Source organism: Zootoca vivipara, chromosome 2 (genome assembly GCF_963506605.1).
Source record: "Zootoca vivipara chromosome 2, rZooViv1.1, whole genome shotgun sequence".
Classification (NCBI taxonomy): Eukaryota; Metazoa; Chordata; class Lepidosauria; order Squamata; family Lacertidae; genus Zootoca; species Zootoca vivipara.
The window spans coordinates 113,383,946-113,409,018 of NC_083277.1; the positions used below are offsets into that span (position 1 = coordinate 113,383,946).

Here is a 25,073-nt window from a genome sequence, read left to right on the forward strand (position 1 = left end):
ATTCTGCATATAAGTTAAATAAGCAGGGAGACAATATACAACCTTGTCGTACTCCTTTCCCAATTTTGAACCACTCAGTTGTTCCATATCCAGTTCTAACTGTAGCTTCTTGTCCCACATAGAGATTTCTCAGGAGACAGATGAGGTGATCAGGCACTCCCATTTCTTTAAGAACTTGCCATAGTTTGCTGTGGTCGACACAGTCAAAGGCTTTGGCATAGTCAATGAAGCAGAAGTAGACGTTTTTCTGGAACTCTCTAGCTTTCTCCATAATCCAGCGCATGTTTGCTATTTGGTCTCTGGTTCCTCTGCCCTTTCGAAATCCAGCTTGCACTTCTGGGAGTTCTCGGTCCACATACTGCCTAAGCCTGCCTTGTAGAATTTTAAGCATAACCTTGCTAGCGTGTGAAATGAGCGCAATTGTGCGGTAGTTGGAGCATTCTTTGGCACTGCCCTTCTTTGGAATTGGGATGTAGACTGATCTTCTCCAATCCTCTGGCCATTGCTGAGTTTTCCAAACTTGCTGGCATATTGGGTGTAGCACCTTAACAGCATCATCTTTTAAAATTTTAAATAGTTCAGCTGGAATATCATCACTTCCACTGGCCTTGTTATTAGCAATGCTTTCTAAGGCCCATTTGACTTCACTCTCCAAGATGTCTGGCTCAAGGTTAGCAACCACACTACCTGGGGTGTACGAGACCTCCATATCTTTCTGGTATAATTCCTCTGTGTATTCTTGCCACCTCTTCTTGATGTCTTCTGCTTCTGTTAGGTCCTTACCACTTTTGTCCTTGATTATGGTAATCTTTGTACGAAATGTTCCTTTCATATCTCCAATTTTCTTGAACAGATCTCTGGTTTTCCCCATTCTATTGTTTTCCTCTATTTCTTTGCATTGCTCATTTAAGAAGACCCTCTTGTCTCTCCTTGCTGTTTTTTGGAAATCTGCATTCAGTTTCCTGTATCTTTCCCTATCTCCCTTGCATTTTGCTTGCCTCCTCTCCTCCGCTATTTGTAAGGCCTCGTTGGATAGCCATTTTGCTTTCTTGCATTTCCTTTTCCTTGGGATGGTTTTCGTTGCTGCCTCCTGTATAATGTTACGAGCCTCCATCCATAGTTCTTCAGGCACTCTGTCCACCAAATCTAAATCCTTAAACCTGTTCCTCACTTCCACTGTGTATTCATAAGGGATTTGATTCAGATTGTATCTTACTGGCCCAGTGGTTTTTCCTACTTTCTTCAGTTTAAGCTGGAATTTTGCTATAAGAAGCTGATGATCTGAGTTACAGTCAGCTCCAGGTCTTGTTTTTGCTGACTGTATAGAGCTTCTCCATCTTTGGCTGCAGAGAATATAATCAATCTGATTTCGATGCTGCCCATTTGGTGATATCCATGTGTAGAGTCGTCTCTTGTGTTGTTGGAAGAGAGTGTTTGTGATGACCAGCTTGTTCTCTTGACAGAACTCTATTAGCCTTTGCCCTGCTTCATTTTGAACTCCAAGGCCAAACTTGCCAGTTGTTCCTTTTATCTCTTGATTCCCTACTTTAGCATTCCAATCCCCTGTAATGAGAAGAACATCCTTCTTTGGTGTCATTTCTAGAAGTTGTTGTAGGTCTTCATAGAATTGGTCAATTTCACTTTCTTCAGCACCGGTAGTTGGTGCATAAACTTGGATTACTGTGATGTTAAAAGGTCTGCCTTGGATTCGTATCGAGATCATTCTGTCATTTTTGAGATTGCATCCCATTACAGCTTTTGCCACTCTTTTGTTGACTATGAGGGCCACTCCATTTCTGCTACAGGATTCTTGCCCACAGTAGTAGATATGATAGTCACCCGAACTGAATTCGCCCATTCCCTTCCATTTTAGTTCACTGATGCCCAGGATGTCGATATTTATTCTTGTCATCTCATTTTTGACCACATCCAGCTTACCTCCACTCATGGTTCTTACATTCCAGGTTCCTATGCAATATTTTTCTTTACAGCATCGGACTTTCCTTTCGCTTCCAGGCATATCCGCAACTGAGCGTCCTTTCGGCTTTGGCCCAGCCGCTTCATCAGCTCTGAATCTACTTGTACTTGTCCTCCGCTCTTCCTCAGTAGCATGTTGGACGCCTTCCGACCTGAGGGGCTCATCTTCCAGCGTCATAACTTTTATATGCCTGTTGTCTTTGTCCATGGAGTTTTCTTGGCAGGGATACTGGAGTGGCTTGCCAGTTCCTTCTCCAGGTGGATCACGTTTAGTCAAAACTCTCCACTATGACCTGTCCATCTTGGGTGGCCCTGCATGGCATGGCTCATAGCTTCTCCGAGTTATTCAAGCCCCTTCGCCACGACAAGGCATTGATCCATGAAGGGGGTTTTTCTATGTACCACCCATTAAATTGCTGCTTTCAATCCAAAATATGAGACTAGAGGATGTTTGGTACTTGTTTGTTCATTTTCATTTTATTTTGAAATTCCACACCTCCTTTCTACGTTATTGTTCTAGGGGTTTAGAGCCTATAGATATGGCAAAGTACACACACACACACACACACACACACACCCCACACACGGTCCTCCTCTGTCAATCCAACTGAGTACTGGCATACACCTGATGAGAAATCAACCTTCCGGTTGCTCTCAGGCAAGACAGGTGTACAAAACCTGTGGTGATATTGGGTACAATCCCATCTTCCACAGAAGCCAAAGCTCCCATAGATTTGAAAGGACCTGAATTGCATCCATTGCTTGGAAAACCACTGTTTGTGTTGAAAGCCACCCACAAGAATAGCTTTCCCAATGCAGAAGTGCTGTTGTTTTCTTATATTCTGCCACAAACCAAGGTAGTTGCGATATTAGCATGCAAAGAATGAAAACACAACCCACATCTCGGGGTGAATAGCTGATTCTTTTCATGCCAATTTCCTTTCATTTCTCTTTGACAGAGTGGGCCTTTAAAAGCTCTACACCTTAGCCAGCTTTTTAAGATGTAGGCTCTTTGATGATCGAGCCCTAATGAATTTGTTTTGTCACCAATAAATCAGAATGAATAGGGGCTCCCTGTCCTGTACTTTTCAATGCTGCCACCATAGTTTCTTGAAGAGGGTTGACGTATGACCATAGCAAGCTAGCAAATTAACATGCTGGTATTAACCAAGCAGTGCCCTGTATGAAGTTGCAATGGCCTTGGTGCTTGCAAAGTGTTCGATTACACGTGATCCTGGGCAGTGTTAGATATCCTTTGTTTTGCTTATTGGCCTCAGAAAATATTTACCTGCATTGCAATTCTTTAAGCTGCTGAACCAACAGGCGCTGGTATTTTCCCCCTGGGTGTGATACGAAAAGGCCTCAGTGCCCTTTGATTAAAAGTAACTTCAGTTGAACAGAATATGTTGATCCTTAGAAATTGGTTCTTGACATTTCCTAGCCTCGGCGGGATGTGATCAATACAGTTATGTATTACCAGTTCTGTTGTTTTTTACACATCTGCTTCTGCAGTGTGTTTTCTAAATGCCTAGGATGTCAAAGATGTAGGTATATGTGTATCGGTGTATATAGTTTATCTATATGTGAAAATGACTGTCAGGATACTAAAATATGAACTTTTAGCATATAGTTTCAGAGAAGAGACTAATTCAGAATCACTTAGTGTGTGTTTGCTATCCTATAACCCACTCAAATTCACTTTCTTGCTCTGTTTTGCCAAAGTATTGTTGTGGTTTCTCTCCTCCCTGCTTTTTGAATGTTTATGGATGGAGTAAGTCTCCATTAGAATTTGTGGGAACCCAACATGGAATCATTCTGCATTAATGAATCTAATTTTTTTAAGTGTGATTTTTTTTTTTTGCACGCACCCTTCTACCAATCTTAGGATGTGTGACAGTATTTGACAAAATGTCCCAATAGCAGCTAAGCAGGTGAGGCTAAATAATGTTTGATATTGGTCATATTTTGTTGTAGGAACATCCGTGTGTATCACAAGGGCAGCACTTCTACCAAGACATTCCTTTGCATCCTTGGATCCCTGACTGGGAAAAAAAAAGGATGACGTTCCTGGATGGGAGCTTACATCACTCAAAAGATTGGCCTGGGAACTCAACTACAGAACTGGACTTCTCAATGAGGAATAATTCTATATAAGTACTTTATAAGCAAACCTGGAGCTGTAGATGGTCACTTGGATATGAAGCAGAAGATTCAGTACGGGTCAGTCATCCTGAAACAGGCATTTTTGGGATAATACTTAAGAGTTGTTTATGTACGTAATGTTTCTACTTTTGTATATATGATAGCTAACCCTAGGGAAGATTTAGTAAAATTTAATATCATCCATTGTCAAAAGGGTGCCATGTGAACTGGATGTGTACAACACTGCTTTTGTACACCCCCTTTATCCTGTGCATTGTTCCTTGTATTATGTTGTTGTTATGGCTACAGCTAAGATAATAAACTTGTAATGAACTTGGCATAGAATTTACAACCTTGTTGAATTCGAAAAACAGTGGGATGAACAGCGAGATCTCAGCACCAGGCTGCAGGAGCACTTCAGCGGGTGGTGAAATGGGATGATGTTTGTGATGTGGGTTATGCTTTGTGAACATTTCAGAGCAGCTGAACGACCATCTTCTGCATGTGGTATATTTTAAGTATGCCCTCCTTTCATTAACACTACTGATGTATGTCTTTGGGAGGCTTGATAGTTGTTGAAATCTCACACATACCAGAATACATCAATCATTGGCAGGAACTAAGAAGCCAATAAGACACTCTAGCTTATAGAGTCCATGCGCCAGAATGACCATCCTAGCCTACATTTCTGTCTGTGCAGTTGTTAGCAGGTTTGACTTTACCAAAATGAGGCATGAAGTGATTGCTTTAGGCTAGTACAGGGGTGACCAACTCCAAAGAAACTGTGATCTACTCACAAAGTTAAAAACTGGCAGTGATCTACCCCCTCACTTTTTAGGGGTTCAGGTCAAAGTTGAGATTTTTTAGGAAGGAGGAAGGCCCATTTTTGGGGGTTCAGGTCAGAGTTGTTGAGCTTTTCTGAGGTGGGGGGAAAGCCCTCTTTGGGGGGGGGGAAGAAGGGCTAAAATGCTGAGCATTTTTTAGGGGAGCCAAAGTTGTTGAGCTGCTTTGGGGGGAGCCAGTGATCTACCAGTGATCTACCACAGATGTCCAGTGATCTACCAGTAGATCACGGTTTACCTGTTGGACGTGCCTAGGCTAGTAGATTCCTCCCTCCAGCCTTCATGTCTATGTGTCAATCTTTTTTCTTTAAGGATGTCATTCTGAACTTTTGCTTCAGTTGTGAAAATATCAAAGTTTGGTGCTGTGTGCTGAGTTCACAGCATGCACACAAGTTGGGTTGTGTTTGGCTCACTGCTCCTCAGCCCACAACGAGAGCAGCACATAACCACTGGCTGAGTTTCAGTTTCTGGCAAGGCCAGTGTGGCCACACTCTGCGGGTGCTGGATGAAAAGTCATTGTGCTGAATTGCTTGTGCAAATAGATGTTAGATGTGTGTGTCTCAGATTCTCTGTCGATGAAATGTTGTTATTACTTATGGGCAAGCCATTATTTTCCTGAAACATCTTGAAATATTTGCATTGTTTTGCCAACTTGTTGTTCATTGGCAACATCCAACTGAAATCACTGGCAATATTTGCATTGCTTTCCATGAATCTTAACTACATCCTAGGGATCTTTCACACTTTACACAGCAGCAACCCAAGTTTGCCCCCCAAAATAGTCCGAAGAGCCCCAGTGAATTAGAGATGCCTGATGGATTTACCTTTGACATACACATGCTTGCTGAATTCAACCATTGCTTTTTATAAATGTACACTTAAAAGTTCTTCCATGTTGCACCTTAAAATAATAAAAAATACTATGGACCCCAGATAGTGTCTAAAAAAATCGACGTGAGACCTCATTTTCTTTCTGATTCTCATTTCTGATCAAAGATTGGACTGTATGGTGTGATGCTTGAAAGCTTAGTCAGTTTCACCAGCTGAATTCTGTGCAGTAATCTTCTGTTTCGGTCATTCTCTGGGACTAATGCTGTACTGCATGAAAACACTGGAATGACACAGAGGCAAATTCTCTTAGGTGCTGGAGTCAAAACTCCCTATGTTAGGTGAAGAAGGACACTCTACTCACCCATTGACCCACTATTTATAAACTGGAAATTTAACTATTCCCTCTATGGGTTTATGCATCTGTTATCCATTCCTATCCAGTACTGTAGTAGCAAAAGAGTTAACTCCACATGCACTAAAAATAATAATATAAGGTGTGGGGGTTGCATGTTAAGGCACCTGCTTTAACATCTGCACTGTGTAAGCAGGAAATATGTTCTACAGCCTTACATATTGTGATTACTTACAGCTTAAATATCCATGCACCCACATTTTAGCAGGGTCTTTCAGTCCCAATACTTTTAGTCACCAAGTCTGAAGGACACTGATGTTCAGGTTACCATGGGGGCAATAGTCACCTAGTCATACACAGACCCCATGTTTTTTCTATTTGCTTTCATTGGGTTAGAGAGAATAGCATAGGTTTTTAATCAAGATCGGCTTCTATGTAGATCAGATATGAAAAAATGTTTGTATTTAACTTCCTATAAAATAATCTGGGGAGGACTTTGGTGATATGTAGCGGGTGGACAGTTGTTGGGGAGCTATTTTCTTTACTGTTTTTATACAAAATAAATGTTTGTTTGTTTTTTAAAAAAGAGGGAGGTGGACTCATGGCCTCACCTAAGCAAATTACTTTGATTTCCCTAGGAAAACCATGTCTCCATTCAAAGCGTTTAAGGCAAATCTATAAGGCCTGAGCTCAGGTCTCTCTCTGTTTTGGGTGTGTACACATAGGATTGAGATCTGAAATCCTGAAAGGGAGTGGGGGAGAGAAGAACACTACTAAGACTATGTTTTGCTTTTCAATTTGTCTTTAATATCATTGGAAACAATTTTAAAATACTTCATCTTTCAAGAGACTAACATCTTTCAACAAGGAGTGAAAAGAAAAGCACATTTCAGTTTTGCATATCTTACAAGGCAATTGGATTTAATTTCCTTTAGAGTTCAGTTTTTTTAACACCTATACAAATGAGGGGAAGGCACATCCTATAACTTTACAATAAATCCCATCTCCACATGCACCACCACCCAACCCTTTCCATAGCTGCCAAGTTTTCCCTTTTCTCGCGAGGAAGCCTATTCAGCATAAGGGAAAATCCCTTAAAATAAGGGATAACTTGGCAGCTATGACCCTTTCATCTGCATAGCTACCTTGCCTGACTCAGCCTCTTCCAACTGGACTGGTTGAGCTCGGGTTCAAATTCCAGCCTTGCTGCTTTAAATTATATATATATATATATATATATATATATATATATATATATATATATATATATATATATATATGTGTGTGTGTGTGTGTGTGTGTGTGTGTGTGTGTGTGTGTGTGTGTGTGTGTATGTATGAAGGCGAGACTGAGAAAGAGTATTTTGCTTGGAGTAGTATTGTTGTTCTACTGCCTTCATCGCAACAGCCTGTGATCTTTATCTTCGGAACACCATTGTGAAGTGAGTCACAATTCTGCACACATGGACATGGGCCTGTCCTACTATATGGATTTTATACACTAGGAAGATGGGTGTGTGTTTGCAGGATAGCGACTCACTTCACTACAGCATTTTGAAGACGGATCATAGGCCATTGTCATGATCATAGCTGCCAAGTTATCCCTTTTTTAAAGGGATTTTCCCTTATGCTGAATAGGCTTCCTCGCGAGAAAAGGGAAAACTTGGCAGCTATGGTCATGATGGTAGCATCATTGATTGATTGATTGATTTGTCAACAGTGGGTGCTGCTACTTGGGAGTTGCTGTTGCCAAAAGAGCCAGGGGCACGTAAAAGGACAAGATCCAGAAAAACCAGGTGAACAGCACCTTTATCACCAAGAAGTCCTCCGGCTTCTTCTATGGCACAGCTGCACAGGGAACTGAAGAAGACTCTCTTTGTGGCCCTTCCTCCTCTTCCTTTCCCTCCAAGCTGTCTCAAGACAGGGAAGAAGCTTCCACAATACTCTCTCACACACAGTACCTCTTCTTGGAAGTGTCCGGCGTGTAGAGGGGGAGGGAGGGAGAGAGAGAGATCGCGAGGTATTTAAGGCACTCCAGACAATTGCTCATTCCGTAATGAGTTATTACTCTGCTGAGCCAAAGGTCATTAGAAAGGATAAGGGCGGCCATAAAAGCGGCCCAGCTAGCATGCTTTTCCTATAGAGATTATCATTATTGGCTTATTAATACGCGATAATGTTGAATTATACACGGCAATAAATAGGAAAAAGGTTGACTTGGAGTTTTAAATATTTTATTATTCTCAAAGCGAGCGTTCCAAGCAATGCAAGCTCGTTTCAAGTGACTGGAATAACCAGCCTAGCCCCAGACCCATTTTTTCCTATTTTTGGTTCAGTAATTGTTTGTTTGTTTTTACTCTGTTTAGGGATAGAGATAGATAGATGATAGATAGATAGCAAGCAACTGCAGTCGGACGCCCACTTTCCTGGAAGCAAGTTAGGAGAACACAGCAGGGCTTACTTCGGAGTAAGCAATCCTAGGATCTCGCATTCGCGCCGTTAATCTGTAAACGCGAAGTGTATTTTATGAATCTCCCAAAACTGTTTGAGGTGGTCTGACTTTCATTCTTGCACGATCTACTCAATTTTTTTCCTAGGATCGTCGTGGCCCAGCGAGGTATTTTAGAAAGTTTTACAAAGGGAGCATGTAGGGTCCGACTCACTCAGGCATATCTAATCTGCTTTAAGTGATCTTGAATATGCCCTCTTAGTTTGTAAATGTTAAATACATCGTTGGGGCGCGGGGATTCACGGGATGGGTGCGTGTGCCAGGTTGAAGTTAGACCGCCCTTCTTTTAGGACACTCGGAAAGGAGACTTTTGCTTACACGATTTATGCTTCAGTCCCTTCTTGGATCAGAGCACCGCCAGAACGGGCAGGCATCCCTGCGATCAGCAGGTGCAGATCAGCCAATAGGGCATTTCAGGTTTTGAAAATCTTGCATTTAATCGAAAAAACCACACCGACCATCTCCCTCAACTTCTAGAAATCAGGGAGGGCCTGCCCCCCCCTTTAACATAAATATATACTGCAAAGGGCATTTTAATTTTTACCATTATTTGAAATACAGCGTGTTAGGTTTCTGAGCTCCTGAGTTAACTTAAAGAAAGAGTAACTAGTTACTTGGAAGAAGGATGCAGTACAGAATTTTTTAAGAAAGAAAAAGAAAATATCTAGGAAGGCAGCAAAGTGTCTTACAGTACTTGGGAGTCAGTAAGCTCCACTGAACTTAATGGGACTTTCTTGCCAGTAAAGATGCATAGAATTGGACTCCATGGTTTCTTTCTTTCTCTTTCTTTCTTTCTTTCTTTCTTTCTTTCTTTCTTTCTTTCTTTCTTTCTTTTTCCTTCATTCCTCCTCTTTCCTTCCTTCCTTCCTTCCTTCCTTCCTTCCTTCCTTCCTTCCTTCCTTCCTTCCTTCCTTCCCTTTAGTACTTTAAAGCTTGTATTAGTGATGCACTCCTGCAATTATCTGGCATACATTATGTGACAAAGACATAACTTTGGCTAGCAAGCGAACTCCTCTGACATTAATCCCACTATCTCTAGAAATCATTACGTCCCCCCCCCCCTTAAAAATAAAATTTAAAAAGTTATGTGTTAAACATAAATGAAAACTAATTCCGCTTCTTGTCAATAAGCGATTATGATAAGGAAACAATCCCCGGACGGGAACGCAAACAATATTGCGTTGGTCCTGTTAAAGATCAGATCTCAGATAAGATCAAGCGGTCCGGTTGATGTAAATCGCTTTGATCAAATACCTCATAACTCTGCCCTCCCTCTAAAATAAAAATAAAAAATCCCTATAAGTTAATTTGGAAGTGAGGATAGGTTGGAGGACCGATTTAAAAAAAACCAACCAAAAACCCACGCACTTCTAAATGTAAGCAGAGGCTAAAGGATGTTTTAAATCCAAGTTAAAGCGAAGGCAATTGTTTTTCTCGCTGTTGAAACATAGATTAGAGGCCTGGCTAAATATAAATTTGCTGGAAGCGGTTGGTGCGCGAGTGCGGAAGGCTAATAAACCCTGCGGAAGGGAGCAGGCCGGTAAATCCCCCTTCTTTTTCTTTATCAACTTGCGAACTTTGGGTTCTGCTTCCGAGAGAACGTTTTCACCCCATTCCTAGATTATCAACAGCACGCCCAAAGACTGAGAAAACCTTCGCAAGCGGTTCCCATCCGTCTCCAAGCAAACACAAGCAATCCCCTACTAATTTCTTCTTCTTTTAGACCCTTCTGGATCTTCTCCCCACCCCGGGCCCATCCTAATAACAATAACGATGATGATGATGATGATAATAATAATAATAATAATAATAATAATAATAATAATGATGCATGCCACAAAACAATATACTCATCAATGAAATAATTTCAATATATGCGTCCTTATTTTGTTCCTCTGTCCAACGGATCGATCAGGCTTGGGCAACCTTCTTGCAACCCTGGAAAAAGACGCTACGGGAAAAGGCTTCAGCAAAGCATCTCTCCCATCACCTAGATATTGTAACACTGCGTTATGTATATGGCCATTTTACCTTTCGACAGAGACACCTCAGTATATTTTCCTTTGGGTACATACACGGCGTTCTTCTTCTTCTCCTCCTCCTCCTTTCCCAGCCAAACTAAGCGAGATCTTCGTGGTTTCGGGTCCTGTGGAAGACATCCAACAGAAATGAATCGGGAAGGGAGGGGGGGCGGTTTAAATCATACAAAGTTACATTCTTAACTCCACCACCCCACCCCAAACACCATGAGATTCAAAGCTTCATTGTTCCTTTGTTAGAGTTTGCAGGGTCGGCTTGTTGTTATTGTTGCAGTAGTTGTTGTTATTATGTGTTTTAAGGCGAGGGGGGGGTCTTTTTCTTCCCAGCCTCCCCGAAACTTTCCTCTCTAACAACCGCTCCTCACCCCCATCCCCTCCCTCCCTCCCTCCCGGTAGAACCTGAACCCACAATCATCCTTCATCGCCATCGTGTAGGAGTGGAAACCCCGTTTGCAGCGGAGTCTTTATTACGACCATTATGACTTTCTAAGTGGGTTTCAGTGGCTTGTCCCCCTTGATGGAAGCGTGGGCAAGGGGAACGTAAGAACATAATGAAGCCCAACAGACGAGTATTTTAGTGGGGAGGAAGGAAAGTTGCAGACGGAGTCAAAACTCCCTCCCACAACCTGGGGTATTTCTTTAAATAAAGGAAGAAAGTGAAAGAAACGGCTCCTTGGAGGTGCTAAATTGCACAGGGGCTGGGATTTCTTTCTCCTTTCTCTCTCTCTCTCTCTCCTCTCTCTCTCTCTCGCCCCCCCCCCTTGTTTACAGCTACAGAAGGCAAAAGAGCCATAAATCTTAAGACAGCCTACAGAGACAAGTGCATTTGTATGCATCGTTAGAACTTGCTAATACCTAAACCCATTAGCAAGCCATGTAGAATTCTAGTTTCCGGTGTCCATTAACTTACAGTTAAATTCTAGAGGAAAGGGCATGGCGATTAACATAAACTATATCCATCATATTGTTTGTCATAATAGATTAGTCAACTATAGAGATGGGTTTGTGCCTGCATGTGTGTGAAACTTTTTTCTCCCCCACACCACCCTCACCCCAAATCTTCTAGCTGGGCGTTAGTTTCAAACGAGGGAGTCACTTGGTGTGTGTGTGTGGTTTTTTGTTTTTGGTTTTTTTGAGTGGGGAACTTATGCACAAGATCGCCTATATGATATATAAGGGAAGTCCTTTTGAGTTGAGGCAGTCAGCTAGGCTCTTATCCGGACATAGATTCAATCCCCCACGAAACTGTTCTACAATGGGGGATGGGGGGCGGTGTGTGTGTGTGTTGCACCGGAAAAAGCGAGGCATGTTTCCTCGGAAGTAAGTCCTCCAGGAACCAGCCGTGCTCGCTCCCAGCGCATAGGATGGCGGCCTTGATGCCCGGCGAACCGTCTCCAAATGAATGGGCCCGTTGATCACTCAAGCTTTTCTCCATGCATTTCCATTTTTTTAAAAAATAAAAAAATGGGGGCAAATGGTGCAATCTTTTCCCCCCTCCCCCAGATTCACGTATGCTGTCCAGTTTCCTTTCCCTTAATCGGCCTCTTCCCTCCCTCCCTCCCCCCGCCCCGCATCCCCCATCCGATTCTTTCTCGTCCCTTGTCTTTGTTGAATGACGTTCGATTACGTCCCCGTCTCCCTTCCGAGCACCAAGCCCTCCCCTCCTTACCCCACCGCTCCTAACCACCACTCAAAGCAGCATAATCTGCTACTATTAAGCCAATACCACCCCTACTCTTCAACAACGACCCCCCTCCCCCCTAAAAAAGCCTCCCTCCCCGCCTAGCCCCCTAGATGCACAGTCCCCCCTCCCCCCCTCCTTGTTTAGGCTACGCGCAGAGATGTGAACTTTTGTAGCTCTGCTTTTCAGTCTTCGCCCGTGAAAGCGTTAAAGGTAAGGGGTCTGGAACTCGTATGCAGCAGCCGGCTTTTGTAGCGATGATTTATTGCTTCAATCTTGGTTCACCCAGAGTTCACATGGATTTGCTGCTTCTGAGAGCTAAAAGATGGTCTCACTTGACAAGTGTGACTATTCCAAATGCTTCTCTCTCTCTCTCTCTCTCTCTCTCTCTCTCTCTCTCTCTCTCTCTCTCTCTCTCTCTCTCTCTCTCATCTTCTCTAGTGCAAAATCGTTTATAATTGAACCTAAAAAAAAAAATCAACACCCCGATTTGCTTTTAGATGAGCAGAAATCAGGGATCTAATTGATTATAGATACTATATATAAATATATATATTTGTGTAGGTGCGCGTGGGGGTTGCGTAACAGGCACATATAATAATGTATAATATTTGCATTTCTTATGTGCGTGTGTGTATCTGTAACAACACACGGAGCGCGCCCACACGAGGGTCTTCAGACAAAAGGAGAAGAGGGGCTTAGAAGCACAAAAAAACAACCCCAACCCCGCCACTTTCATCACCCTCCTTTTCCCCACCCGATCTTTCTTTGTTGCTAATCTGGATTGGGGCGGGGGTCTGCGAGGCGAATATGGAAGGAGCCGGTTCTAACTCGCGTCATGTTAAATCTCAGAGAAATTAGGAGTCCTTTCTTCTTCTGGGGTGGATGGGTGGGGGGAGACATTGCATTATTGGTTCTGCCCTCCCTTCCACCCTAAATGCTGTTGAGACGACCCCCCCTTTAAAAATCGTTAAATATACAAGCAATAGTGGTGGCGTGGTTTTTGGTTTTTTTAAAAAAAGGGATACTGCAGAATCATCAAGCCTAGATTTGCATAACGTGACTTGCCTGCCAAGTACCCCCAAGCCTAGAGCATTCTCTTGAAATGAATGGACCGAAATAGCTAAATAATAAATAGATAAACGAGGAGCCCATTGCCTACTGTATGGGGCTGTGGGATTCCCATATTTGTCTACAAGATAAAGCATTATGGGACTGATAATATCATGCTAATTTCCCAGGGAGCGAAAGTTTTTTTTGTTTTGTTTCTCTTCTGTTTTATCGCGTGGTATTTGCTGCAGAGGAACCAGGGGGTTATCCCCCTCAAAACCAAGGTTCAAAATAGCATATGAATTACTCGCAGTACCCAAAAAGAAAAGAAAAAAGGTCTCCTTTATAATAATCACATATTTTGGTTTTGGGGGGTATAATAGAAGGAGGCCGTCTTAACACAGATATACTGTAACTACGTTTGAAACCGTTTGCAAGCAAGTCCCGTTGAAACTTCTCTAGAGGAAAAATTGTTTAAGATGGACCTGAATTTCAGACTAGAACGAAATCCCCCAACCTTCAGTCCGTCAGTTCGGTGACATTTGCTTTTATTTCGTCCACAGCTAAATTAACCTGGGACTTTAGCGCTGGGCTCCTTCCGTATATTTGCTTGGAAACTAACGGTCCTGTGGATTCCAACGGGACTCATGTCTAAGGCTTGATTGCAGCCTTGATTTCAACGGACCTTACTTCCAAGTGCAAATTCTCGTTGATATATGTTTCATACAGACTGCTTCTCAATAGTTGGGTCATCCAATCCATTGGAATGATGGGCAGCTGTCAGTTACCACCACCTTAAAACATGCATTTGCTTGGAAGTTAGGTTCTTTTTTGCACCATATCAGTGGGACTTTTACTTCCAAGTTTAGCATCGGGGCAGTCATCTCAACAAAATTAACTCGGTTCCTAAACAGAACGGCCACAGCCCAGCTCAGAATTAAACGCACTTAGCCTCATAGAAACCAGCATTGATTTCTGGCAACCCAAACTTCCAGCTTCAATACTTTGTTGGATTGTGCCCTATATATATATATACCCCCCCCTCCCGTTGGCCATGAGATTTGTGGTGGGGGTTGGGGGTGGGAAGGACGGAGTGGATAGATGCTTGTGGTGACTCGGTACCAAATACCGAAAAGGGTATGCTAACACGTGCGTACACACACAAACACAATCTCCTAGCAAAAGTTTCTTGCGTTTATGCGAATGCATAAGACCCCGAGCAGTTCTATGGATACCATGCGGGCTTAACCATCGCCCCCCCCCCCCAAAATGCTTATCAGTTTGCTGGCAAAGTTCTAGAACTAAAACTCATCAACAAATAGAACAGGAAAACAAACCCAAAGTAAAAGCCTGATATAAAACTGTGTTTCATTAAAACAAAATATATTCTTTTTTAAAAAATAGGTATTTCCCACTCATTCCCATTAACCTAAGTTTTGTTAGCGCGCTAAGTACTGAGATAGGGAAGTGAGAGGAACTGGATTCCGTAACGAACTCTTCCGTGTATAGAAAGGATTTGGAATGGGAGCCTGGATCCTGAGTGAAGAGAGGAGCCGCGTATAAATAAATACCCTATTTACAATACCTTATTTTAAACCCTCACCTAACTGTCCGGGATGCCCCGCAAAAGTCGACATACAAAAAAGAAAAGTTGTGGACCGTGCGCTTATGAGCAAGAAGAGACCCCCCCCACCCCCGAAATAGTTTCAAAAAGGCAACTAAAATGAAGTCATTTAGTTTTTAAAAATTAGTCTGCCTCTATTAATTTGCAAAACAAAACAAAACAACAAACAAACAAACAATTTTAAAAAACAAACAAACCCCAATCAGCTTCCAGCAGCAGAAATGCAAATATTTCTCAAAACAGTGTGTTTCTGTAAGGGGGGTGGGAGGGGAAAATGCTGCATACATTAGAATGTATGGATCTTCCCGATCATTTCACTGGTAACCTGCAATTTCGTGCAGGGATGACGATGATTAAAGATGTGTTCCCTTGAAATCAAAAGCATGATGATTCTTTGAAGGCAAGGGCCAACGGGGTAACTGTTTCAGGGGGTCCGAAAAGGGGAAGTATTGAAGCCTGGACATTTGGCGTCCTGGGCTACTTCTTCCCGCAATTCCCAATTAACATGTGGAACGCACTGCCATAAGATGGTGCGGTGGCCATTAGCTCAGTTGGCTTTCAGAAAAGATGAGACAAGTTCCTGGAGGGCCGGTGTGGTAGCTAAAAGTTGCTGCCATGTCAAGAGGAAGTCTGTCTGTGGCTATCAGTAGGTGGGAACAAACAACAAGAGTTGACCACGCCTGCCATCATGGCTTGCTTCTGAGTTTCCAGAGACATCTACCTGGGTATTGAATACAGACTGCTGGACAGATACGGTAGATGTGGGTGGATCATGTGACTCAGACCTTTAAGAAATAAATATAGCTGATGGCTTCAAATCCAGGCACTACTGACCTCAAGAATTACAAGTTCTGCTTCCCTGTCCTGACACTTGAGAGACATGACACAGAAATAGCAATATGGTTAACTGCAGAGCCATTACATATATTTATTATTAACAGCTCCATCCACAATTAATTTTAGAGGGACAATGTGAGGGTTGGGAAGGATGTTGGTGTTTAATCCAACTCAGATTTTTTTTTGAAAAAGAGTCAAAGATTTTAATTTGAATTATGTTATTTTTAAATGCCCAGCACTTCTTATTAGATCCACTAAAGAGATATATTAAATAGAATAAGGTGACTACTTCTGAGCATTTGGAGGGTGTCCCATACCCATGAGTTAACCTATGGCAAGCCCCCCCCCACCCACTCCACATCAAGGATTTAGCAGGACCAGCATGCTACTGCTTGGAGGGTTGAATAGGATTTGATCCAGATTTTCTTGGCTGTGTTTTAAACAAGAAAAAACAAAGCAAAACAAAACTGGACCCTCTCAAGCTAGTGACAAAAGCCCCACCTACTGTAGCAAAACAACGACAACCACCCCTCCTTAAGTACCTTCCATAAAATAAGGCAATGGAGCAACGGGCAAAAAAGTTGTGACGAAAAGGGGGATTTTGTATTGGCTAATAAAGAGCACAGCACAGCAAGGAGAGGACAGAGTTTAAAGCAGTGACATGCTTTATGACGGACAGTCCTTAAGGCTACCACTGTTTTCCTGTTAGTATTATGCTTAGAATTTAAGTTCTCTTGAAATCAGTGTGACTCCCAGACAGACCAGTCTCCTTCTTGTCCAACATTTTGGAATGGGAGGCTACACCAGTGGGCCCTGAAAGTCAGTGAAGAACAGCAAAAACATCAATGCAATGAATTTTTAACTATCTCTTAATAATAGCCATTTACAGTATAACCCTGGGACGTGGGTGGCGCTGTGGTCTAAACCACAGAGCCTAGGGCTTGCCGATCAGAAGGTCGGCGGTTCAAATTCCCACAATGGGGTGAGCTCCCGTTGTTCGGTCCCTGCTCCTGCCAACCTAGCAGTTCAAAAGCACATCAAGTGCAAGTAGATAAATAGGTACCGCTCCGGTGGGAAGGTAAACGGCGTTTCCATGCGCTGCTCTGGTTCGCCAGAAGCGGCTTAGTTATGCTGGTCACATGATCTGGAAGCTGTCTGCGGACAAACACCGGCTCCCTCGGCCTATACAGCAAGATAAGCGCTGCAACCCCAGAGTCGCCTGCAACTGGATCTAACGGTCAGGAGTACCTTTACCTTTACCTTACAGTATAACCCCATGCATACTTAGAAGTAATCCACATTCAGTTTAGCAGGCCATACTCCTAAATAAGAGTGTGTAGGATTGCAGCCTTGATGTTATAAATGTTTTGAATAAAATAGTACTACATTTAAATAAAACTTTTCTTTTTTTAATTGCCAAGTGCTTGTCAGCTGTCTTGACAAACTTTTTACTCACTGGCCAGAACTTTGCAGCAGGGAAGCAGGTTTACTTTATACTGGGCAGAAAAAACCTACATAGTTTCCCTGTATGTTTCTATAGATAAAAAGTTTTTTTTTTTAGTGAATGATAACCATTTTAGTTGGGTTTTTGAAGTAACTGCTAAGGGGACTACAACTTTTAAGTGCTCCCCAGTCCTAAGTGCATAGCTAATGAATATATTGTGATGAGAATATTATTCACCCAGAACTGCTAGACTCTCTCTATCATCTATCAATCAATCAATCAATCAATCAATCAATCAATCAATCAATCAATCAATCTATCTATCTATCTATCTATCTATCTATCTATCTATCTATCTATCATCTCCAGGGCAGGGCTTTTTTTCAGCCAGGACTCACTGGAACTCAGTTCTGGCACCTCTCAAGTGGGCGCCATTGCCATTGTAAGAGAACAAGGGAGGCATTCATGGTGAGTTCCAGCACCTCTTATTTTTTAGGAAAATAGCACTATCTATATCGATATCACACATGTAAATATAATGCAATTATTCTAGTGCAAGTTAGCAAAAGTCAAACTGCAATCAATGAGATTCAAGTTAGTCCTTATAATGGTACCTTAGCAATAACTACTTTTTGCACCCCTCATAAGTAAGCAATGTGCTATCATAAATCAGCTATCACACACAACTTTAATACAGCCCCTGTTCTCTAAGATGCAATATACCGGTAGGTCAAGGAACATTAAGTTGACCTGTGCTATTTTAAAAGCTCAGATTCTTACACACTGCTTGTGATCACGATGGGCGAAACACAGTTTATGTAAACTCATTTATCCACGTGGTTTTAAAAATGCCCTTGGACTTCAGCAGGCAGTCAGCTTTTGTGCAAGACTTGTGTGTATTCCGCCAATTAACAAAAGCACAGAACTGAGCGCCGAATGCAATCTGCTGGGAATCTCTGTTTTCATTTTAGAAAACAAACCATGTTTCTATCCCTCATGACTGTGGTGAATAGGACTGAAACTGAGTAAGCAACGCTGGGTGAAAGCTAGAGAGGCAGCTGATAGCATCATGATCTGGGCTTTAATATCGCATAGTTCTGTGCCACTCCCCTTTATTTAAATCAAATAAATTATGCAAAATATATAAATATAAGGAAAGCAGGCTTCAGAACACAGCTTTCCTTGGAGCAAAATTGGGGTTACTTTGTTGCAGATTCCCCACCCCCAGTGCACAACACACACTGCTCTGCCTATGAATTTGTCTGAGGACAGCGTATCGATGGCCCATTCATTTCCATCAGTGAGGTTACAGCTGTTCACATAGCTTACCAGCCAACTTAATATCATTAGCTCCCATTGCTCTTGCTAAATCCAATACACCTTTCTGAGCTCTTTTGTATGCCTGCCACCATTTCTACAGGCCAATGATTTTCCCAATAGACTCTGCTTGTCTCTTCCAGGAGAATATTGCTTCATTTTAAATAAAAACTCCCCACTGCGGAACTTATATAGACCTTTACTCTTCAGGTCACTGAGTTGGGGGGGGGGGAAGAGATGTTAGGAAAAGCTGCTTGCTTATTTTCATCTATTTGCACTGGGTAAATTTAAAATAAATAGATACCGTATTGATGGCAAGCCAAATATTTATTCCACAAATAATTTCAGTACTGTTTTTTTTTTTTACATGAAACAAGCCATTACGTCTAACTTAGGCATCAATAGCAATTATGAAATACAGACCTCTCTGCAGTACAATCACCGTTCTGCTGCCATGGAGCATTTCCTATGCTAGTGGGATTGTACAGACACACCACCTGCCTTTGATTAGTCATTGCTTTTCCACAAATCCATAGTCCAATCCTCATTGGAAGCTAAACAGATTTTTGTCACCGATGGTACTATGATGTGCCTCCCCAAACCACTTCACCTTTATATTTTTAGATGTGCACCAAAATGTTTTGAGCATATGTTTAGAAATGCGACTGTGACAAATACATGTGCAAATGTACCAGGCAGATACCTCCTTCAGGGAACCATGATGGTCTACAGTTCCATCATAAAATCATTGAATTGTAGAGTCAGAAGGGACCACGAGGGTCATCTAGTCCACCTCCCCGCAATTTGGCCAATGTAGGGCTTGAACCCATGACCCTGGGATGAAGAATTTCATGCTCTACCAAATGAGCTATCCCTTTGTCACGTGTTCACTTATTGGTAAACATGGATGAGCCCCCGTGTAAGATGTGAAGTAGCTACCAGTCTTTAGGGCATGGGTGGAGAATTTGTGACCCTCAAGATGGTGTTGGACTACAACTCACATTATCCCTGTCCATGCAGACGGGGAGTTCATGGGAGTTGTAGTCCAGCAACATATGGTGGGCTGAAGGTTCCCCACCTGTGCTTTAGGGTGAATCCCTCATTCATTGAAATTAGATGTAGCGCTTCTTCAGTAATGAAAAAGTAAAGGAATTGATTCCAGGGCTCCTGAGGAACATAATAACAGAAGCAATGAGCAGCATTCGTTCTCTCTGTGTAGGGTTATTTTAGATGGATCACCAAAGAGCTGGCAGAAGGTGTTGTGGACAATGTTGCAAGCTGCGACAAGATGCATTTCAATGGGATTCAGATTTAGGCTTACAAATCTCTGGGTGAGACTGGGGGATGTATGGTGAGCAGACTCAGGGAAAGCATCTTTAAATGGCATGAACTTCAAATATAGGTAAAGCCTTCCCTTCCCCCAACACTCAAGTTTTGATATTTCAAAGCAGACCACAGAGCAGTACCATAGAGAGACTTGCTCAGGAATTTTTTTTTAGTATACTTCCCTTGATTATTTCAACTTTTCAATATTAAAAAAGAACAGTAGGCCAGGGGCCAGAAAACTTTTTTCAGCAGGGGGCCAGTCCACTGTCCCTCAGAACCTTTGCGGGGGGCCGGACTATATTTTGAAAATAATAATAATGAATGAATTCCTATGCCCCACAAATAACCCAGGCATCTCTGTGTGCTTTTTAAATAAAAGCACACATCCTACTCATGTAAAAACATGCTGATTCCCAGAACGTCAGTGAGCCGGATTTAGAAGGCGATTGGGCTGGATCCGGGCCCCGGGTCTTAGTTTGCCTACCCATGCTCTAGCTCTTACACAGAGATATAAGGGAAAGCATGCAAGCAATACTATATCAAAATCAGTAAGAAGTGAACCTTTTCCTGACCTCCAACAATCTAGGAAATGAATGCAACGAAACAAGGGCGGTGGGCAAACATTAGGGCAATTGGCACTAATACTTACATTGGGTTAGTTTTTCAAAAAATTGCTCAAGTTGTTTAATACAGTGACAATACAAGGCTACTCGGAAGAAAGCCCTGTTGAATTCAGTAGCCCTTGCTCTCACTCAGGTGAGTGTGTACCAGATTGCAGCCTGAGTAACTTAAATTTAAAGATAATGAAACTGCAATGTGATGCACATTGACTCAGAAATATGTCCCACTGTATTTAATAGCACTTGCTGCTTTGTAAGTGTGTTTATAATTAAAACCCCGCACTACTGCTTCTGAGATTTTTTTTTGCTGCTTACCACCCACTTCTGTTGCTCTTACAGCAGTGGATACTTTGTCCCCTGTTGCACAATTTCTGGATACAGAATTGTGGTAGGGCTACAGTGTACTCCCCCACCCCACCCCAACACAGATAAGGCTTAGCATTGTATCTATCACCTCCTCTGTGCTTTGGAGAGATTATCTGCCCAAAGTGAAGGGAATATATTTGTCCTTATAGTCAGCATCAGGCGGCACTGCGTTCTTATTATGGTTCTTTACCTTTAAACCACACTTGGACCAGACAGCCTTTTAAATAGAGGACCTATTCAAATAGAGGACCTATTTAAATATGTAGAGTGGCTACTACAGCCGTGAGAGGAGATATTTCTCCTTATACCCAGCAGAAGACTGCATCCACGTGTATATATGCACATACACGTACACTGGACTGGTGACGGATATAGGTTATTATTAGTGGAAGGGTTTGGGAGCTCACCTCCCAATTATACTCTCCCTCACCCAAATGCTGCTTATTAAATAATTATCATTTACACAAGCCAACAAACACCAAAGAGTCCTCCCTCATCTCTCCCAGTTATACTATTTGATCTCTTCATTGGCATCATTTTAGCATGCTTGCTTTTGACCATCATTAATAAAGGTGAAAGAACAAGCTTGGGGATTGAAATTAATATTCAAAATTCCCCAGAACACCAAATGTTCAAATTTTAAACTGGAATCTTAGCTCTGAATGTGGAATCTTCCTCTCCAAATATAAGAGCTGTGGATTTAGTGGCATCTCTTGATTTGTTTTGACTTTGACAGTAAACTGTAATATAATCTCATAACTTCCAACTATCAAATATTATCATATATAATAATAAATACTAAGACTTACTTTCCTGGTGTCTATTCTTATGTAGACATAATGGCATCGCCTATACTCAAGAGAGAGAGATAATGCCATGCTTAGGGGAAATTCCAAGGTTTTCAGAAGTTTCCCCAGCCACTCTGGGCGACTCCAAGTGTTAAAAAAAATACAGCATTAAATATTTAATATTAAAATATTAAAAACTTCCCTAAACAGGGCTTCCTTCAGATGTCTTTTAAAAATAGGATAGCTGCTTATTTCCTTGACATGGGAGGGCGTTCCACAGGGTGGGTGCCACTACCGAGAAGGCCCTCTGCCTGGTTCCCTGTAAACTCACTTCTCGCAATTAGGGAACTGCCAGAAGGCCCTCGGCACTGGATCTCAGTGTCCGGACTGAATGATGGGGGTGGAGACGCTCCTTCAGGTATACAATCTTGTTGTATGTCGCACTTGGTCAATAATTAAGTATCATTCTAACTACTATTTAGGTATATTATGCTGTTTCTCAAACACACTATAAAGCCAGACATAACTGTGTGTCAGTTTTCAAATTCATTAATAAGGCAACCAAACAGAAACATATTAACATACCGGTAAATGATATATAAAATTATACATAAAAATAAAACTTAGCCTATACGATAAATATAACATACGGTACATAAAAAGCTGAAAGTTAGATCTTGATGGAGGCCATATCACCTTGTTTAAGTTAAGGGGCCTTTAGCTGTATTAAAAATCACAGACCTGTCCATATTGAACAACAAATATTTGATCTTATCCATATGACTGATGGTAGCGACCGCTGGTAAAAATTTCTCTAAATATTTTTGCTTTGGTGTTTCACTTACCAAATACTGTCAAGCACTAAAACCACTATGTATCAGCAGTCAAATGCTGTCAAATATTAAAATCAACTCCGGCAAATACAGACATTAAATATCTGGTGTATACTTGACAATGTTTGCGGAGGATAATTTCCGAGAGCAAAATAGTTTCAACTCTAAACATGTTGAAACTCAAAAGACCGTCTTTGTTTAAAGTTCATGATTCTTGCTCTCTCTCTTTTGGGTGGGTTCCTTTTTCTGGACAGAGGCCAGAATGGTCGGTAAATGTTCTTGCTTTGAGATGTGGGCATGTTTACTTCAGATGTTTCTCTTTAGCTTTTGGAGACACATGGGTGAGAAGGATCCTTCCTCGGTGGTAATAACTGGAGCTCTGTCTGGATTCCTTTCACATTCATTTCAAGGTATCAGTCTCCTTCCCTGCCCCTTCAGTCAGACAAGAACAGGAAATGCAAAAAGCTCTTCATGAAGATGACCAGGATTCCTCAGAAAGCAGTTTGCACCAAGATCCCATTAGAAGGGATTCCTTTAGTCAGCAACCATTTCCAGCTCCACTGGTACACCAGGAGCCAGAAACATCCACAAGGTCTCCAACAGGCCAAAAAGGTATCGAGCAGGCATCTCTAGAGAACACCAATGATCAGATCTCAAGATTACAACACCCTCCATTGGTTACCAATGGCACTAGCAAGGCACATGATAGCCATTTCCCAAAACAAGTCTTCCCTTGGATGAAAGAAACAAGACACAGCAGCAAGCAGAAGAACAACCTTCCATCTTCAGGTACCTTGTTTTATCTGTCGTCTCCCATGCTTGATTCCAATGTGCATCTATCCAATGGTAGCCAACATGGTGCCCTCCCGAGGTTGATGGTCAGTGATGATGGGAGTTGTAGGCAAACAGCAGCATCTGGAATGCACATCATTGGCTACCATGGATCTAGGCTATAGCTTCCCTTGCACTTTCAAATAAGTGTTCACATGCAGTACCAGTACTTTTGCTTATACCATGCAGTACAGTCATACCTCAGTTTAAGTACGCTTCAGTTTGAGTACTTTCAGTTTAAGTACTCCGCGGACCCGTCTGGAACGGATTAATCCCCTTTCCATTACTTTTGATGGGAAAGTTCGCTTCAGGTTAAGTACGCTTCAGGTTAAGTACAGACTTCCGGAACCAATTGCGTACTTAAACCGAGGTACCACTGTACTTTAATTTATACCATGTCCTTCCTCCAAGGAACTAAGCACACATTATGCAGGGTTCTCTGGTGGTCTCCCATCCAGAGACTGCTTAAGGCCAGACACTCTTAATTTTACTGGTTGAAGCACACAGCATGTGTCTTCAGAGCATTTTCTGGACAATAACTTACAAAGCACTTCTATACTTGTTATTTGCTTATGTCTATATCCCATCTTATATTGGGATAATAGGAGCAACTAGGCTTCCACTTGAGGAATTCTGTAAGAATTATATATACAATTTTTCGTTTAGAAGTTGCTCTAATATATTCTTTTTAGGTCCTTTACCAACCCCAACCTCCCAGTATTATGAGAACAGGCATATGTCTTATTAAATAAACATTAGGTTTTCATTTAGATTAACCCATTAGTGTAGGAAGGATATGTATAGAAAGACATATAATTATTCAACTGGGTGTAGAGACAAATAGATAGACAAACATAATAGCATAGCATAGAGTAAAACGGATCAGAACATTTCCATTCTTTGCAAATGGAAACACAAGACCCTCCAAACTGACTTTCAAAGAATGCAGAATGTTACTGAGCTGAACCAAATATTCTCCAGTTTCCATTTTTAAGTGGAAACTAGCAATTATGGGGGAACGTAAATACTCACATTTTCCATTTAAGTTACCATTATTTTTCTTGAGCTTTTTTGGGGGTGGGGTTGGCACCTTTACCCCTCTGACCTCTGCCTTTTATTCCATCTTGTATGAATTACATCAGTGATCCAGCTCAGTCACAGATCACACAATTACCAGGAGGATGTAACATTCAATACTACCCAGTCAATCAGATTGGGTTGTGTGATGTCACTCACTGAGGGTAAAATAAGCCAACATTTCTTGCCAGGTGCCTTGTGGAAGTGAGGGCGGGACCAACAAAAAAGTGCAACACAACTGAACACATTTGCCAAAATCTGTGAGTTGTTTTGGTTCAGCTCTAACATCTCTCTGAGTTTGAGCAGCACATAACATGCATGCCTCTACATTGGGGTAGAGAATCTGTGGCCTTCCAGATGTCATCAGACTCCAACTCCCATCAGCCTCAGCTAGCAAGGTGAATGACAGAGATGTTGGGACTTGTAGTCCAGCAACATCAGGAGGACTACAAGTTCCCTACCTCTGATGTACCTCTTATTATTAATAATAATCTCCCAGGTACAATATTTTGTGAGGCAATACATCTATTCCTTGCAAAGTCATTAAGAATCCAGCTGAATTGACTTTTTTTCATTTTCTTCATTTAG

General features: G+C 41.9%; 3 protein-coding genes across 3 annotated transcripts in view; all 3 read left to right on the top strand.

Moving 5' to 3' along the window:
- HOXC10 (homeobox C10) overlaps positions 1-6,720 on the top strand; it is a 130,009-nt gene extending 123,289 nt beyond the window's left edge. The window contains exon 3 of the mRNA XM_035100236.2: positions 3,952-6,720. The gene's annotated coding sequence lies outside the window, so the exon portion shown is untranslated. The remainder of the gene's footprint in view (positions 1-3,951) is intronic.
- The window catches only part of HOXC5 (homeobox C5), a 75,793-nt gene extending 69,073 nt beyond the window's left edge, over positions 1-6,720 (top strand). Inside the window, exon 3 of the mRNA XM_035100164.2 lies at positions 3,952-6,720. The gene's annotated coding sequence lies outside the window, so the exon portion shown is untranslated. The remainder of the gene's footprint in view (positions 1-3,951) is intronic.
- A 4,716-nt stretch (positions 6,721-11,436) lies between these two features.
- LOC118076923 (homeobox protein Hox-D3-like) overlaps positions 11,437-25,073 on the top strand; it is a 35,210-nt gene continuing 21,573 nt past the window's right edge. Inside the window, exon 1 of the mRNA XM_035100135.2 lies at positions 11,437-23,366. Coding sequence (XP_034956026.1) covers positions 23,033-23,366 — 334 coding nt within the window. The 5' untranslated portion in view covers positions 11,437-23,032. The remainder of the gene's footprint in view (positions 23,367-25,073) is intronic.